Source organism: Ammospiza caudacuta, chromosome 3, assembly GCF_027887145.1.
Source record: "Ammospiza caudacuta isolate bAmmCau1 chromosome 3, bAmmCau1.pri, whole genome shotgun sequence".
Taxonomy (NCBI): Eukaryota; Metazoa; Chordata; class Aves; order Passeriformes; family Passerellidae; genus Ammospiza; species Ammospiza caudacuta.
This window is the reverse complement of record NC_080595.1, coordinates 117,402,418-117,418,506: the sequence shown is the minus strand read 5'-3', so window position 1 is coordinate 117,418,506 and position 16,089 is coordinate 117,402,418. Positions and strand designations below refer to the sequence as shown.

The 16,089-nt window shown below is 43.3% G+C and overlaps 1 protein-coding gene across 1 annotated transcript in view; it reads right to left on the bottom strand.

Annotated features, from left to right (window-relative positions):
- EPHX2 (epoxide hydrolase 2) overlaps positions 1–16,089 on the bottom strand; it is a 60,499-nt gene that overhangs the window by 15,130 nt on the left and 29,280 nt on the right. The window contains exons 8-12 of the mRNA XM_058801217.1: positions 15,817–15,895; positions 14,267–14,301; positions 11,996–12,022; positions 10,906–10,991; positions 3,327–3,438 (exon numbers count right to left, since the gene is read on the bottom strand). Of these exons, the coding sequence (XP_058657200.1) occupies positions 3,327–3,438; positions 10,906–10,991; positions 11,996–12,022; positions 14,267–14,301; positions 15,817–15,895 (339 nt within the window). The remainder of the gene's footprint in view (positions 1–3,326; positions 3,439–10,905; positions 10,992–11,995; positions 12,023–14,266; positions 14,302–15,816; positions 15,896–16,089) is intronic.

The following is a 16,089-nucleotide window of genomic DNA, read 5'->3' as shown; positions in this document are numbered from 1 at the left end:
GGATCGACCCCAAAACCACCGGGATCGACCCCAAAACCACCGGGATCCACCCCAAAACCACCGGGAAAACCCCAAAAACAGCGGGATCGACCCCAGAAACAGCGGGATTGACCCCAAAACCACCGGGATCCACCCCAAAACCACCGGGATCGACCCAAAAACCACCGGGATCGACCCCAAAAACACCGGGATCGACCCCAAAACCACCGGGATCGACCCCAAAAACACTGGGATCGACCCCAGAAACAGCGGGATCGACCCCAAAACCACCGGGATCCACCCCAAAACCACCGGGATCGACCCCAGAAACAGCGGGATTGACCCCAAAACACTGGGATCGACCCCAAAACCAGCAGGATCGACCCCAGAAACAGCGGGAAGAACCCCAAATCTTCACATCCAAATCCTAAACCCCAAATCCCAAAAATTTCAAACCCCAAACAACCCCAAACCCCAGATCCCAAATGCAAAGCCCCAATCCCGCTCCTGATCCCGAACCCCAAATCCCAAAAAGACCAGGACAGACCCCAAAACCACCGGGATAGACCCCAAAACCACCGGGATCGACCCCAAAACCAGCGGGATAGACCCCAAAACCAGCGGGAAAAACCCCAAAACCAGCAGGATCGACCCCAAAACCACCAGGATCGACCCCAAAACCAGCGGGAAAACCCCAAAAACAGCGGGATCGACCCCAAAACCACCAGGATCGACCCCAAAACCACCGGGATCGACCCCAAAACCACCGGGAAAGCCCCAAAAACACTGGGATCGACCCCAACACCAGTGGGAAAAAACACCAAAACCAGCGGGAAAAACCCTAAAACCACAGGGGAAAACTCTAAAAACCCTGGGAAAACCCCCAAAAACACCGGGATAAACCCCAAAACCTCCGGGATCGACTCCAAAACCACCGGGACAGACCCCAAAACCAGCGGGATCAACCCCAAAACCACCGGGATCGACCCCAAAAACAGCAGGAAAAACCCCAAATCTCACATCCCAATCCCAAATCCCAAACCCCAGATCCCAAATCCAAAGCCCCAATCCCGCTCCTGATCCCAAACCAGGATCCCAAAAAGACCAGGACAGACCCCAAAACCACCGGGACAAACCCCAAAACCAGCGGGGAAAACCCTAAAAACCCCGGGAAAACCCCAAAAAGCACCGGGATAAACCCCAAAACCACCGGGATAAACCCCAAAAACTCCGGGATCAACCCCAAAAACTCCGGGATCAACCCCAAAAACTCCGGGATCGACCCCAAAACCAGCGGGACAGACCCTAAAAGCAGCGGGACAGACCCCAAAACCACCGGGATCGACCCCAAAAACAGCGGGATTGACCCCAAAATCAGTGGGAAGAACCCCAAATCTGACATCCCAATCCCAAACCCCAAACCCCAAAAATTTCAAACCCCAAATCCCAAACCCCAGATCCCAAATCCAAAGCCCCAGTGCCGCCCCTGATCCCGAACCAGGATCCCAAAAAGACCAGGACAGACCCCAAAACCAGCGGGATAAACCCCAAAACCAACAGGATTGACCCCAAAACCACCGGGATTGACCCCAAAAACAGCGGGAAAAACCCCAAATCCCACATCCCAATCCCAAACCCCAAACCCCAAATCCCAAGAATTTCAAACCCCAAATCCCAGATCCCCAATCCCGCCTCTGATCCCAAACCCCAAATCCCAAAATGACCAGGACAAACCCCAAAACCCACAGGACAAACCCCAAAAACACCGGGATTGACCCCAAAACCAGCGGGATCGACCCCAAAAACAGCGGGAAAAACCCCAAATCTGACATCCCAATCCCAAACCCCAAACCCCAAATCCCAAGAATTTCAAACCCCAAACCCCAAACTCCAGATCCCAAATCCAAAGCCCCAATCCCGCTCCTGATCCCGAACCCCAAATCCCAAAAAGACCAGGACAGACCCCAAAACCACCGGGATCCACCCCAAAAACACTGGGAAAAACCCCAAAACCACTGGGACAAACCCCAAAAACACCGGGATCAATCCCAAATCCCAAAGCCCAAATCCCAAAAATTTCAAACCCCAAATCCCAATTCCCAGGTGCCGAACACACCGGGGTTTGGGTCTGAGGTTCAGGATTTGGGGTTCGGGGTTTGGGATTCGAGATTTGGGGTTTAGGATTTGGGGTTTGGGATTTTGGGGATTTTTGGGATTCGGGGTTTAGGATCAAGAATTTGGGATTTGGGATTTTTGGGCTTTAGGATCAGGAATTTGGGGTTTAGGATCAGGGATTTGGGGTATTTGGGATTCCGGATCAGGGATTTGGGGTATTTGGGATTTAGGATCAGGGATTCGGGATTTGGGGTATTTGTGATTTGGGATCAGGGATTTGGGGGATTTGGGATTCAGGAACAGAAATTTGGGATATTTGGGATTTAGGATCTGGGATTTCGGATATTTGGGATTTGGGATCAGGGATTTGGGGTATTTGGGATATTTGGGATTTAGGATCAGGGATTTGGGATTTGGGGGATTCGGGATCAGGGATTTGGGGGATTTGGGGCATTTGGGATTTTGGATATTTGGGATTTGGGATCAGGGATTTGGGGTATTTGGGACATTTGGGATTCGGGATCAGGAATTTGGGATATTTGGGATTCCGGATCAGGGATTTGGGGTATTTGGGATATTTGGGATTTAGGATCAGGGATTTGGGATTTGGGGGATTCGGGATCAGGGATTTGGGATCAGGAATTTGGGGCATTTGGGATTTGGGATCAGGAATTTGGGATTTTGGGATTCAGAATCAGGAATTTGGGATTTTGGGATTCAGGATCAGGGATTTGGGACATTTGGGATTCGGGATCAGGGATTTGGGGCATTTGGGATCAGGGATATTTGGGACATTTGGGATTTGGGATTTGGGATTTGGGGGATTCGGGATCAGGGATTTGGGGGATTTGGGATTTGGGATTTGGGATATTTGGGATTTGGGATCAGGGATTTTGGATATTTGGGATTTGGGATCAGGGATTTGGGGTATTTGGGATATTTGGGATTTAGGATCAGGGATTTGGGATTTGGGGGATTCGGGATCAGGGATTTTGGATATTTGGGACATTTGGGATTTGGGATCAGGGATTTGGGGCATTTGGGATTTGGGATCAGGAATTTGGGATTTTGGGATTCAGGATCAGGGATTTGGGACATTTGGGATTCGGGATCAGGGATTTGGGGCATTTGGGATCAGGGATATTTGGGACATTTGGGATTTGGGATTTGGGATTTGGGGGATTCGGGATCAGGGATTTGGGGGATTCGGGATTCGGGCTCCGGGCTCTCACCGGTTGCTGGAAGTAGAGCTGGTAATCGAACTCCGGGATCCGACCCAGCCTCTCCAGCACGTCGCAGTCGGGGTCGGGCGGCCGGAACGGAGTGTTCAGAACGGCCACGGCCCTGCAAATTATACAGGGGATTGATTGGGGATTGATTGGGGATTATTGGGGATTTTATTGGGGATTGATAGGGGATTGATTGGGGATTTATTGGGGTTTATTGGGGATTGATAGGGGATTGATAGGGGATTTATTGGGGATTTTATTGGGGATTGATAGGGGATTGATTGGGGATTTATTGAGGATTTATTGGGGATTGATAGGGGATTGATAGGGGATTGATTGGGGTTTATTGGGGATTTTATTGGGGATTGATTGGGGATTGATTGGGGTTTATTGGGGTTTATTGGGGATTTTATTGGGGATTGATAGGGGATTGATAGGGGATTGATAGGGGATTTATTGAGGATTTATAGGGGATTGATTGGGGATTTATTGGGGATTTTATTGGGGATTGATAGGGGATTGATTGGGGATTTATTGAGGATTTATTGGGGATTGATAGGGGATTGATAGGGGATTGATTGGGGTTTATTGGGGATTTTATTGGGGGTTGATAGGGGATTGATAGGGGATTTATTGAGGATTTATTGGGGATTGATAGGGGATTGATTGGAGATTTTATAGGGGATTTATTGGGGATTTATAGGGGATTGATTGGGGATTTATAGGGCATTTATTGGGGATTTTATAGCGGAGTGTTCAGAACGGCCACAACCCTACAAATTGTATAGGGGATTGATTGGGGATTTTATAGGGGATTGACAGGGGATTGATTGGGGATTGATTGGGGATTCTTATATGGGATTGATTGGGGATTGATTTGGGATTGATTGGGGATTGATAGGGGATTGATTGGGGATTTATTGGGGATTGATAGGGGATTGATTGGGGATTTATTGAGGATTTATAGGGGATTGATTGGGGATTTTATAGGGGATTGATAGGGGATTGATTGGGGATTGATTGGGGATTGATTGGGGATTTATTGAGGATTGATAGGGGATTTTAAATGGGATTTATTGGGGATTTTATAATGGAGTGTTCAGAACGGCCACGGCCCAACAAATTATATAGGGGATTTATGGGGGACTTTATAGGGGATTGATTGGGGATTGATTGGGGATTGATTGGGGATTGATTGGGGATTTTATAGGGAATTGATTGGGGATTTTATAGGGGATTGATAGGGGATTGATAGGGGATTGATTGGGGGTTTATTGGGGATTGATAGGGGATTGATAGGGGATTGATAGGGGATTGATAGGGGATTGATTGGGGGTTTATTGGTGATTGATAGGGGATTGATAGGGGATTGATAGGGGATTTACTGGGGGTTTATTGGGGATTGATAGGGGATTGATAGGGGATTGATTGGGGATTTTATATGGGATTTATTGGGGATTGATTGGGGATTGATTGGGGATTGATAGGGGATTTTAAATGGGATTTATTGGGGATTTTATAATGGAGTGTTCAGAACGGCCCCGGCCCTACAAATTATATAGGGGATTTATGGGGGACTTTATAGGGGATTGATTGGGGATTGATTGGGGATTGATTGGGGATTGATTGGGGATTTTATAGGGGATTGATTGGGGATTTTATAGGGAATTGATTGGGGATTTTATAGGGGATTGATTGGGGATTTTATATGGGATTTATTGGGGATTGATTGGGGATTGATTGGGGATTGATAGGGGATTGATTGGGGATTGATTGGGGATTGATTGGGGGATTGATTGGGGATTGATTGGGGATTGATTGGGGATTGATTGGGGATTGATAGGGGATTGATAGGGGATTTTAAATGGGATTGATTGGGGATTTTATAATGCAGTGTTCAGAACGGCCCCGGCCCTACAAATTATATAGGGGATTTATGGGGGACTTTATAGGGGATTGATTGGGGATTGATTGGGGATTGATTGGGGATTGATTGGGGATTGATTGGGGATTTTATAGGGGATTGATTGGGGATTGATTGGGGATTTTATACGGGATTTATTGGGGATTGATTGGGGATTTATAGGGGATTTTATAGGGGGTTTATAGGCGATTTATTGGGGGTTTATTGGGGGTTTATAGGAAACTTTATAGGGGATTTACTGGGGTATGATTGGGGATTGATAGGGGATTTATTGGGGATTTATTGGGAATTGATTGGGGATTTATAGGGCATTTATAGGGGATTTATTTGGGACTTAAAGGGGATTTATTAGGGATTGATTGGTGATTTTATTGGGGATTTATTGGGGATTTTTGGGGGATTTATTGGGGTATGATTGGGGATTTATAGGAGATTAATAGGGGATTTTATTTGGGATTTATTGGGGATTTATAGGGGATTTATATGGGATTTATTAGGGATTTATTGAGGATTTATAGGGGAATAATTGGGGTATGATTGGGGCTTTATAGGTGATTAATAGGGGATTTTATTTGGGATTTATTGGGGATTTATATGGGATTTATATGGGATTTATTGGGGCTTTATTGGGGTATGATTAGGGATATATAGGAGATTAATAGGGGATTTTATTTGGGATTGATAGGGGATTGATAGGGGATTGATAGGGGATTGATAGGGGATTTATATGGGATTTATTGAGCATTTATAGGGGAATAATTGGGAATTGTAAATGGGATTTATTGGGGATTTTATAATGGAGTGTTCAGAACGGCCACGGCCCTGCCAATTATATAGGGGATTTATGGGGGATTTTATAGGGGATTGATTGGGGATTGATTGGGGATTGATTGGGGATTTATATGGGATTTATTGGGGATTGATTGGGGATTGATTGAGGGATTTATACGGGATTTATTGGGGATTGATTGGGGATTTATAGGGGATTTTATAGGGGGTTTATAGGCGATTTATTGGGGGTTTATTGGGGGTTTATAGGAAACTTTATAGGGGATTTACTGGGGTATGATTGGGGATTGATTGGGGATTGATTGGGGATTTATTGGGAATTAATTGGGGATTTATAGGGCATTTATAGGGGATTTATTTGGGACTTAAAGGGGATTTATTAGGGATTGATTGGTGATTTTATTGGGGATTTATTGGGGATTTTTGGGGGATTTATTGGGGTATGATTGGGGATTTATAGGAGATTTATAGGGGATTTTATTTAGGATTTATTGGGGATTTATAGGGGATTTATATGGGATTTATTAGGGATTTATTGAGGATTTATAGGGGAATAATTGGGGTATGATTGGGGCTTTATAGGTGATTAATAGGGGATTTTATTTGGGATTTATTGGGGATTTATATGGGATTTATATGGGATTTATTGGGGCTTTATTGGGGTATGATTAGGGATATATAGGAGATTAATAGGGGATTTTATTTGGGATTTATAGGGGATTGATAGGGGATTGATAGGGGATTGATAGGGGATTTATATGGGATTTATTGGGGATTGATTGGGGATTTATATGGGATTTATTGGGGGTTTATTGGGGGTTTATAGGGGATTGATTGGGGATTGATTGGGGATTGATTGGGGATTGATTGGGGGTTTATAGGCGATTTATTGGGGATTTATTGGGGGTTTATAGGAAACTTTATAGGGGATTTACTGGGGTATGATTGGGGATTGATAGGGGATTGATTGGGGATTTATTGGGAATTGATTGGGGATTTATAGGGCATTTATAGGGGATTTATTTGGGACTTAAAGGGGATTTATTAGGGATTGATTGGTGATTTTATTGGGGATTTATTGGAGATTTTTGGGGGATTTATTGGGGTATGATTGGGGATTTATAGGAGATTTATAGGGGATTTTATTTAGGATTTATTGGGGATTTATAGGGGATTTATATGGGATTTATTAGGGATTTATTGAGGATTTATGGGGGAATAATTGGGGTATGATTGGGGCTTTATAGGTGATTAATAGGGGATTTTATTTGGGATTTATTGGGGATTTATATGGGATTTATATGGGATTTATTGGGGCTTTATTGGGGTATGATTAGGGATATATAGGAGATTAATAGGGGATTTTATTTGGGATTGATAGGGGATTGATAGGGGATTGATAGGGGATTGATAGGGGATTTATATGGGATTTATTGAGCATTTATAGGGGAATAATTGGGAATTGTAAATGGGATTTATTGGGGATTTTATAATGGAGTGTTCAGAACGGCCACGGCCCTGCCAATTATATAGGGGATTTATGGGGGATTTTATAGGGGATTGATTGGGGATTGATTGGGGATTGATTGGGGATTGATTGGGGATTGATTGGGGATTGATTGGGGATTTATATGGGATTTATTGGGGATTGATTGGGGATTGATAGGGGATTGATTGGGAATTTTATCAGGGATTTATTGGGGGTTTACTGGGGATTGACAGGGGATTGATAGGGGTTTATTGGGGATTGATTGGGGGTTTATTGGGGATTGATTGGGGGTTTATTGGGGATTGATAGGGGATTGATTGGGGATTTATATGGGATTTATTGGGGATTGATTGGGGATTTATATGGGATTTATTGGGGGTTTATTGGGGGTTTATAGGGGATTGATTGGGGATAGATTGGGGGTTTATAGGGGATTGATTGGGGATAGATTGGGGATTGATTTGGGATTGATTGGGGGTTTATAGGCGATTTATTGGGGATTTATTGGGGGTTTATAGGAAACTTTATAGGGGATTTACTGGGGTATGATTGGGGATTGATTGGGGATTGATTGGGGATTTATTGGGAATTGATTGGGGATTTATAGGGCATTTATAGGGGATTTATTTGGGACTTAAAGGGGATTTATTGGGGATTAATAGGGGATTTTATTTGGGATTTATTGGAGATTTTATGGGGATTTATTGGGGATTTATAGGGGATTTATATGGGATTTATTGGGGCTTTATTGGGGTATGATTGGGGATTTATTGGAGATTAATAGGAGATTTTATTTGGGATTTATTGGCGATTTTATAGGGGATTTTTATGGGATTTATAGGGGATTTATATGGGATTTATTGGGGATTTATTGAGGATTTATAGGGGAATAATTGTGAATTTCAAATGGGATTTATTGGGGATTTTATAGCGGAGTGCTCAGAACGGCCCCGGCCCTGCCAGTTCCAGGCAGGGAAATTCCAGATTTGGGATTGACGGCGGCTCCGGGATTGCGGCAATGCCGGGGCTTTCATTGATTCGGGATTTTTGCTGTGGGGTTTTCTTTATTTCGGGATTTTTCTTTATTTTGGGATTTTTCTTTATTTCGGGATTTTTCTTTATTTTGGGATTTTTGCTGTGGGGTTTTCTTTATTTCGGGATTTTTCTTTATTTCGGGATTTTTCTTTATTTCGGGATTTTTCTTTATTTTGGGATTTTTGCTGTGGGGTTTTCTTTATTTCGGGATTTTTCTTTATTTTGGGATTTTCGCTGTGGGATTTTTCTTTATTTTGGGATTTTTCTTTATTTTGGGATTTTTCTTTATTTTGGGATTTTCGCTGTGGGATTTTTCTTTATTTTGGGATTTTTCTTTATTTTGGGATTTTTGTTGTGGGATTTTTCTTTATTTTGGGATTTTTCTTTATTTTGGGATTTTTGCTGTGGGATTTTTCTTTATTTTGGGATTTTTGTTGTGGGGTTTTCTTTATTTTGGGAGTTTTGTTGTGGGGTTTTCTTTATTTTGGGATTTTTCTTTATTTTAGGATTTTTGTTGTGGGGTTTTTCTTTATTTTGGGATTTTTCTTTATTTTAGGATTTTTGTTGTGGGGTTTTTCTTTATTTTGGGATTTTCGTTACAGGGTTTTTATTGATTCTGGGATTTTTCTATGGGATTTTTCTTTATTTCGGGATTTTTGCTGTGGGATTTTTCTTTATTTCGGGATTTTTGTTGTGGGGTTTTTATTGATTCTGGGATTTTTCTATGGGATTTTTCTTTATTTTGGGATTTTTATTATGGGGTTTTTATTGATTCTGGGATTTTCGCTGTGGGATTTTTCTTTATTTTGGGATTTTTGTTGTGAGGTTTTTCTTAATTTTGGGATTTTTGTTGTGGGTTTTTATTGAATCTGGGATTTTTGCTGTGCGATTTTTCTTTATTTTGGGATTTTTGCTGTGCGATTTTTTCTTTATTTTGGGATTTTTGCTGTGGGGTTTTTATTGATTCTGGGATTTTTGCTGTGGGGTTTTTCTTTATTTTGGGATTTTTGTTGTGGGGTTTTGCTTTATTTTGGGATTTTTGTTGTGGGATTTTCCTTTATTTTGGGATTTTTCTATCGGGTTTTTCTTTATTTTGGGATTTTTGCTGTGGGATTTTTCTTTATTTTGGGATTTTCGTTACGGGGTTTTTTATTGATTCTGGGATTTTTCTATGGGATTTTTGTTTATTTTGGGATTTTTGCTGTGGGATTTTTCTTTATTTTGGGATTTTTGTTGTGGGGTTCTTTTTGATTCTGGGATTTTTGCTGCAGGGTTTTTATTGATTCTGGGATTTTTTGTTGTGGGATTTTCCTTTATTTTGGGATTTTTCTATCGGGTTTTTCTTTATTTTGGGATTTCTGCTGTGGGATTTTTCTTTATTTTGGGATTTTCGCTGTGGGGTTTTTATTGATTCTGGGATTTTTGCTGTGGGATTTTTCTTTATTTTGGGATTTTTGTTGTGGGATTTTTCTTTATTTTGGGATTTTTCTTTATTTTGGGATTTTTGTTGTGGGTTTTTATTGAATCTGGGATTTTTGTTGTGGGATTTTCCTTTATTTTGGGGTTTTTGTTGTGGGATTTTTCTTTATTTTGGGATTTTCGCTGTGGGGTTTTTATTGATTCTGGGATTTTTCTATGGGATTTTTGTTTATTTTGGGATTTTGGTTGTGGGATTTTTCTTTATTTCGGGATTTTTGTTGTGGGATTTTTCTTTATTTTGGGATTTTTTTGTGGGTTTTCTATTGATTCTGGGATTTTTGCTGTGGGGTTTTTATTTATTTTGGGATTTTTGCTGTGGGGTTTTTATTGAATCTGGGATTTTTGCTGTGGGAGTTTCCTTATTTTGGGATTTTTGTTGTGCGGTTTTTCTTATTTTGGGATTTTTGCTGTGGGATTTTTCTTTATTTCGGGATTTTTGCTGTGGGGTTTTTATTGATTCTGGGGTTTTCGCTGTGGGGTTTTTCTTTATTTTGTGATTTTGGTTGTGGGATTTTTCTTTATTTTGGGATTTTTGCTGTGGGGTTCTTTTTGATTCTGGGCTTTTTGCTGCAGGGTTTTTATTGATTCTGGGATTTTTTGTTGTGGGATTTTCCTTTATTTTGGGATTTTTCTATCGGGTTTTTCTTTATTTTGGGATTTTTGCTGTGGGATTTTTCTTTATTTTGGGATTTTTGCTGTGGGATTTTTCTATATTTCGGGATTTTTGCTGTGGGGTTTTTCTTTACTTTGGGATTTTTGCTGTGGGATTTTTCTTTATTTTGGGATTTTTGCTGTGGGATTTTTCTATATTTTGGGGTTTTTGCTGTGGGGTTTTTCTGATTTTGGGGTTTTGGGGGCGGCCTCACCGCACGCGCTCGGGGTAGAACAGAGCCACGTTCCAGGCCATGGCCCCGCCCCAGTCGTGGCCAACCAGGATCACCTGCAGGATTCCCTGTGGAAGGGGACGAACCCCAAAAACCCCAAAAATCCCAAATCCAAAATCCCAAAAAACCGAAATCCCAACACCCAAAAAGCCCAGATCCCAATCCCAAATCTGAAACCCCAAATCTGAAACCCCGAACCCCAAATCCCAAATATCCCAGGTGCCAAAGCCCGAACCCCGAGTCTGAAATCCCAAAAATCCCCAAAAATCCCGAATTCCAACAATCCCCAAAAATCACAAACCCCAAAAACCCCAAAAGCCCCAAACCCCAAATCTCAAACGCCAAATCCCAAATTCCAGCTCCAGACCTCAAATCCCAAACACCAAAAATCCCCAAAATCCCCAAAATCCCCAAAATCCCCAAATCCCCAAATCCCAAATCCCAAACCCCAAATCCCAAACCCCAGAAATCCCAAACCCCAGAGCCCCAAAATCTAAAAAAAAATCCCGAATTTCAAAATTCTGAAATCCCAAAAACCCCAAATCCCAAATCCCAGGCCCCAAAAGTCCCAAAAAATCCCAAACCTCAAATCCCAGATCCCGAATCCCAAATCCCAAATGCCAAAAATCCCCAAAATCCCAAATTCCAACAATCCCCAAAAATCCCAAACCCCAAAAATCCCCAAACCCCAAATCTCAAACGCCAAATCCCAAATTCCAGCTCCAGACCTCAAATCCCAAACATCAAAAATCCCCAAAATCCCCAAAATCCCCAAAATCCCCAAAATCCCCAAAATCCCAAAATCCCCAAATCCCAAATCCCAAACCCCAGAAATCCCAAACCCCAAATCCCAAAACCCCGGAGCCCCAAAATCAAAAAAAAATCCGGAATTTCAAAATTCTGAAACCCCAAAAATCCCAAATCCCAAATCCCAGGCCCCAAAAATCCCAAAAACCCCAAACCCCAAAAATCCCAAAAATCCCAAAAACCCCAAAAATCCCAAAAACCCCAAATCCCCAAAACCCCAAAAATCCCCAAAATCCCCAAAATCCCAAAAACCCCAAATCCTCACCAATTTATCCAGGAAAGTGATGAAATCCTGGGGAAAGAACGGGAATGGGATTATCGGGATTATCGGGATTATCGGGATTATCGGGATTATTGGGATTATCGGGATTATCGGGATTATCGGGATTATCGGGATTATCGGGATTATTTGGATTATTGGGATTATTGGGATTATCGGGATTGGGAACAGATTGGGATCAGAATTGGGATTATTGGGATTATTGGGATCGGTGGGATCAGCAGGATCAGGATCAGATTGGGATTGGGATTATTGGGATTATTGGGATTATTGGGATTATCGGGATTATCGGCATCAGCGGGATTGGGATCAGATTGGGATTATTGGGATTATTGGGATTATCGGGATCAGCGGGATCAGCGGGATCAGCGGGATTGGGATCAGATTGGGATTATTGGGATTATTGGGATTATTGGGATTATCGGGATCAGCGGGATTGGGATCAGATTGGGATTATTGGGATTATTGGGATTATTGGGATTATTGGGATTATCGGGATCAGCGGGATTGGGATCAGATTGGGATTGGGATTATTTGGAGCGGTGGGATCGGAATCAGATCCCATTGGGATCGGGATCGGGATTGGGATTATTGGGATTGGTGGGATCAACGGGATCAGATCGGGATTGGTATTATTGGGATTATTGGAATTATTGGGATTATTGGGATTATCGGGATTGGTGGGATTACGATCAGATTGGGATTTGGATCGGGATTGGGATCGGTGGGATCGGGATCAGATCGGGATTGGGATCGGGATTGGGATTATTGGGATCAGCGGGATCAGGATCAGATTGGGATTGGGATTACTGGGATTATCGGGATCGGTGGGATTGGGATCAGATTGGGAATGGGATTATTGGGATTATTGGGATCAGTGGGATTGGTGGGATCGGGATCAGATTTGGAATGGGATCGGGATCAGATTGGGATTGGGATTATTTGGATTATTGGGATTATTGGGATTATCGGGATCAGTGGGATCGGGATCAGATTGGGAATGGGATCGGGATTGGGATTATTGGGATTATTGGGATTATTGGGATTATTGGGATTATTTGGATCGGGATCAGATTGGGATTGGGATCGGGATTGGGATTATCGGGATCGGAGGAATCGGGATCAGATCCCGTTGGGATTTGAATTTGGATTATTGAGATCAGTGAGATTGGGATAAAATTTGGATTGGGATTGGGATTGGGATCGGGATCGGGATTATCGGGATTGGGATTATCGGGATTGGGATTATCGGGATTGGCGGGATCGGGATCAGATTGGGAATGGGATCGGGATTGGGATTATTGGGATCGGTGGGATTGGGATCGGGATCGGGATTGGGACTATCGGGATCAGCGGGATCGGGATCAGATTGGGAATGGAAATATTGGGATTATCGGGATTATTGGGATTATTGGGATTATCGGGATCGCTGAGATCCATGGGATCAGATTGGGATTGGGATCGGGATTGGGATTATCGGGATCAGCGAGATCGGGATCAGATTTGGAATGGGATTATTGGGATCGGTGGGATCAATGGGATCAGATTGGGATTGGGATCGGGATTGGGATTATCGGGATTATTGGAATTATTGGGATCAGTGGGATCAACGGGATCAGATTGGGAATGGGATTGGGATTATCGGGATCAGCGGGATCGGGATCAGATTGGGATTGGGATCGGGATTGGGATTATCGGGATCGGAGGAATTGGGATCAGATCCCGTTGGGATTTGAATTTGGATTATTGGGATCAGTGAGATTGGGATAAAATTGGGATCGGGATTGGGATTATCGGGATTGGGATTATTGGGATTGGCGGGATCGGGATCAGATCCCGTTGGGAATGGGATCGGGATTGGGATTATCGGGATCGGCGGGATCGGGATCAGATCCCGTTGGGAATGGGATCGGGATTATTGGGACTGGCACGGTTGGGATCAGATCCCTTTGGGATCGGCCCCGTTGGGATCAGATCGGGATCGGGATCGGGATCAGCGGGATCGGGGTCAGATCCCCTCGGGATCGGCGCCGTCGGGGTCAGATTGGGAATGGGATTATTGGGATTATTGGGACCGGAACTGTTGGGATCAGATCCCTTTGGGATTGGGATCATTGGGATCAGATCGGGATCGGGATCGGGATCAGCGGGATCGGGGTCAGATCCCCTGGGGATCGGCGCCTCCCAGCCCCAGAATTCCCAAATTCCCCGATCCCCTGGCATTCCCGAATTCCCCAGATTCCCGGGGTGCCTCACCTTGCAGATCTGCTCCTGGGAATATTCCGAGATGTCTGCGGGGCAAAAAATTCCAGCGCTTTCTTTTCTTTGCCAGGACTTTTTTTTTCCCCAGGATTTTAAAATTTTTTCCCCCATAATTTATTTCCCACTTTTTTCCCCCCCCACAACGTGATTTTTTCCCCCCCATAATTTTTTTCCCACTATTATTGTTTTCCCATTATTACAATTCCCATGGTTATCAATCCCCGTTGTTATCAATGAATCCCCATGGTTATCAATCCCCGTTGTTATCAATGAATTCCCATGGTTATCAATGCCCTTATCAATCCCAGTTATTAATTCCCATTATCAATGAATCCCCATCATTATGAATCCCCGTTGTTATCAATGAATCCCCATGGTTATCAATGCCCGTTATCAATCCCCGTTGTTATCAATGAATCCCCATGGTTATCAATGCCCGTTATCAATGAATCCCCACGGTTATCAATGCCCGTTATCAATCCCCGTTGTTATCAATGAATCCCCATGGTTATCAATGCCCGTTATCAATGAATCCCCATGGTTATCAATCCCCGTTGTTATCAATGAATCCCCATGGTTATCAATGCCCGTTATCAATCCCCGTTGTTATCAATGAATCCCCATGGTTATCAATGCCCGTTATCAATGAATCCCCACGGTTATCAATGGCCGTTATCAATCCCCGTTGTTATCAATCAATCCCCATGGTTATCAATGCCCGTTATCAATCCCCGTTGTTATCAATGAATCCCCATGGTTATCAATGCCCGTTATCAATCCCCGTTGTAATCAATGAATCCCCGTGGTTATCAATGCCCGTTATCAGTCCCCGTTGTTATCAATGAATCCCCATGGTTATCAATGCCCGTTATCAGTCCCCGTTGTTATCAATGAATCCCCATGGTTATCAATCCCCGTTGTTATCAATGAATCCCCGTTGTTATCAATGAATCCCCACAGTTATCAATGCCCGTTGTTATCAATGAATCCCCGTTGTTATCAATCCCCGTTGTTATCAATGAATCCCCGTTGTTATCAATGAATCCCCGTTGTTATCAATCCCCGTTGTTATCAATGAATCCCCGTTGTTATCAATGAATCCCCGTGGTTATCAATGCCCGTTGTTATCAATGAATCCCCGTTGTTATCAATCCCCGTTGTTATCAATGGATCCCCGTTGTTATCAATGAATCCCCGTTGTTATCAATGCCCTTTGTTATCAATGAGTCCCCATTGTTATCAATCCCCGTTGTTATCAATGGATCCCCGTTGTTATCAATGAATCCCCGTTGTTATCAATGCCCTTTGTTATCAATGAGTCCCCATTGTTATCAATCCCCGTTGTTATCAATGGATCCCCGTTGTTATCAATGAATCCCCGTGGTTATCAATCCCCGTTGTTATCAATGAATCCCCATGGTTCTCAATGCCCTTTGTTATCAATGAATGCCCGTTGTTATCAATGAATCCCCGTGGTTATCAATGCCCGTTGTTATCAATGGGTGCCCGTTGTTGCCAATGGCGCTGCAGTTCCCGGCTCTCACCGCTGGGGGCGCTGCTGTCCCCGTACCCTTTCATCTCCAGGGCCATCACGCGGAACCCGGCCCGGGCCAGCGGCGCCAGCTGAGGGAAATTTTGGGGCGATTTGGGGATTTTTTGGGAAACTGTTGGGAAACTTTTGGGAATTTTTTTTTTCTGGGAAACTTTGGGAATTGTGGGGGTGAATTTCTGGGGAATTTTTTGGGGGATTAATTTTGGGGAATTTTGGGGGGATTTTTTTGGAATTTATTTTGGGAATTTTTGTGGTTTTTTTCTGG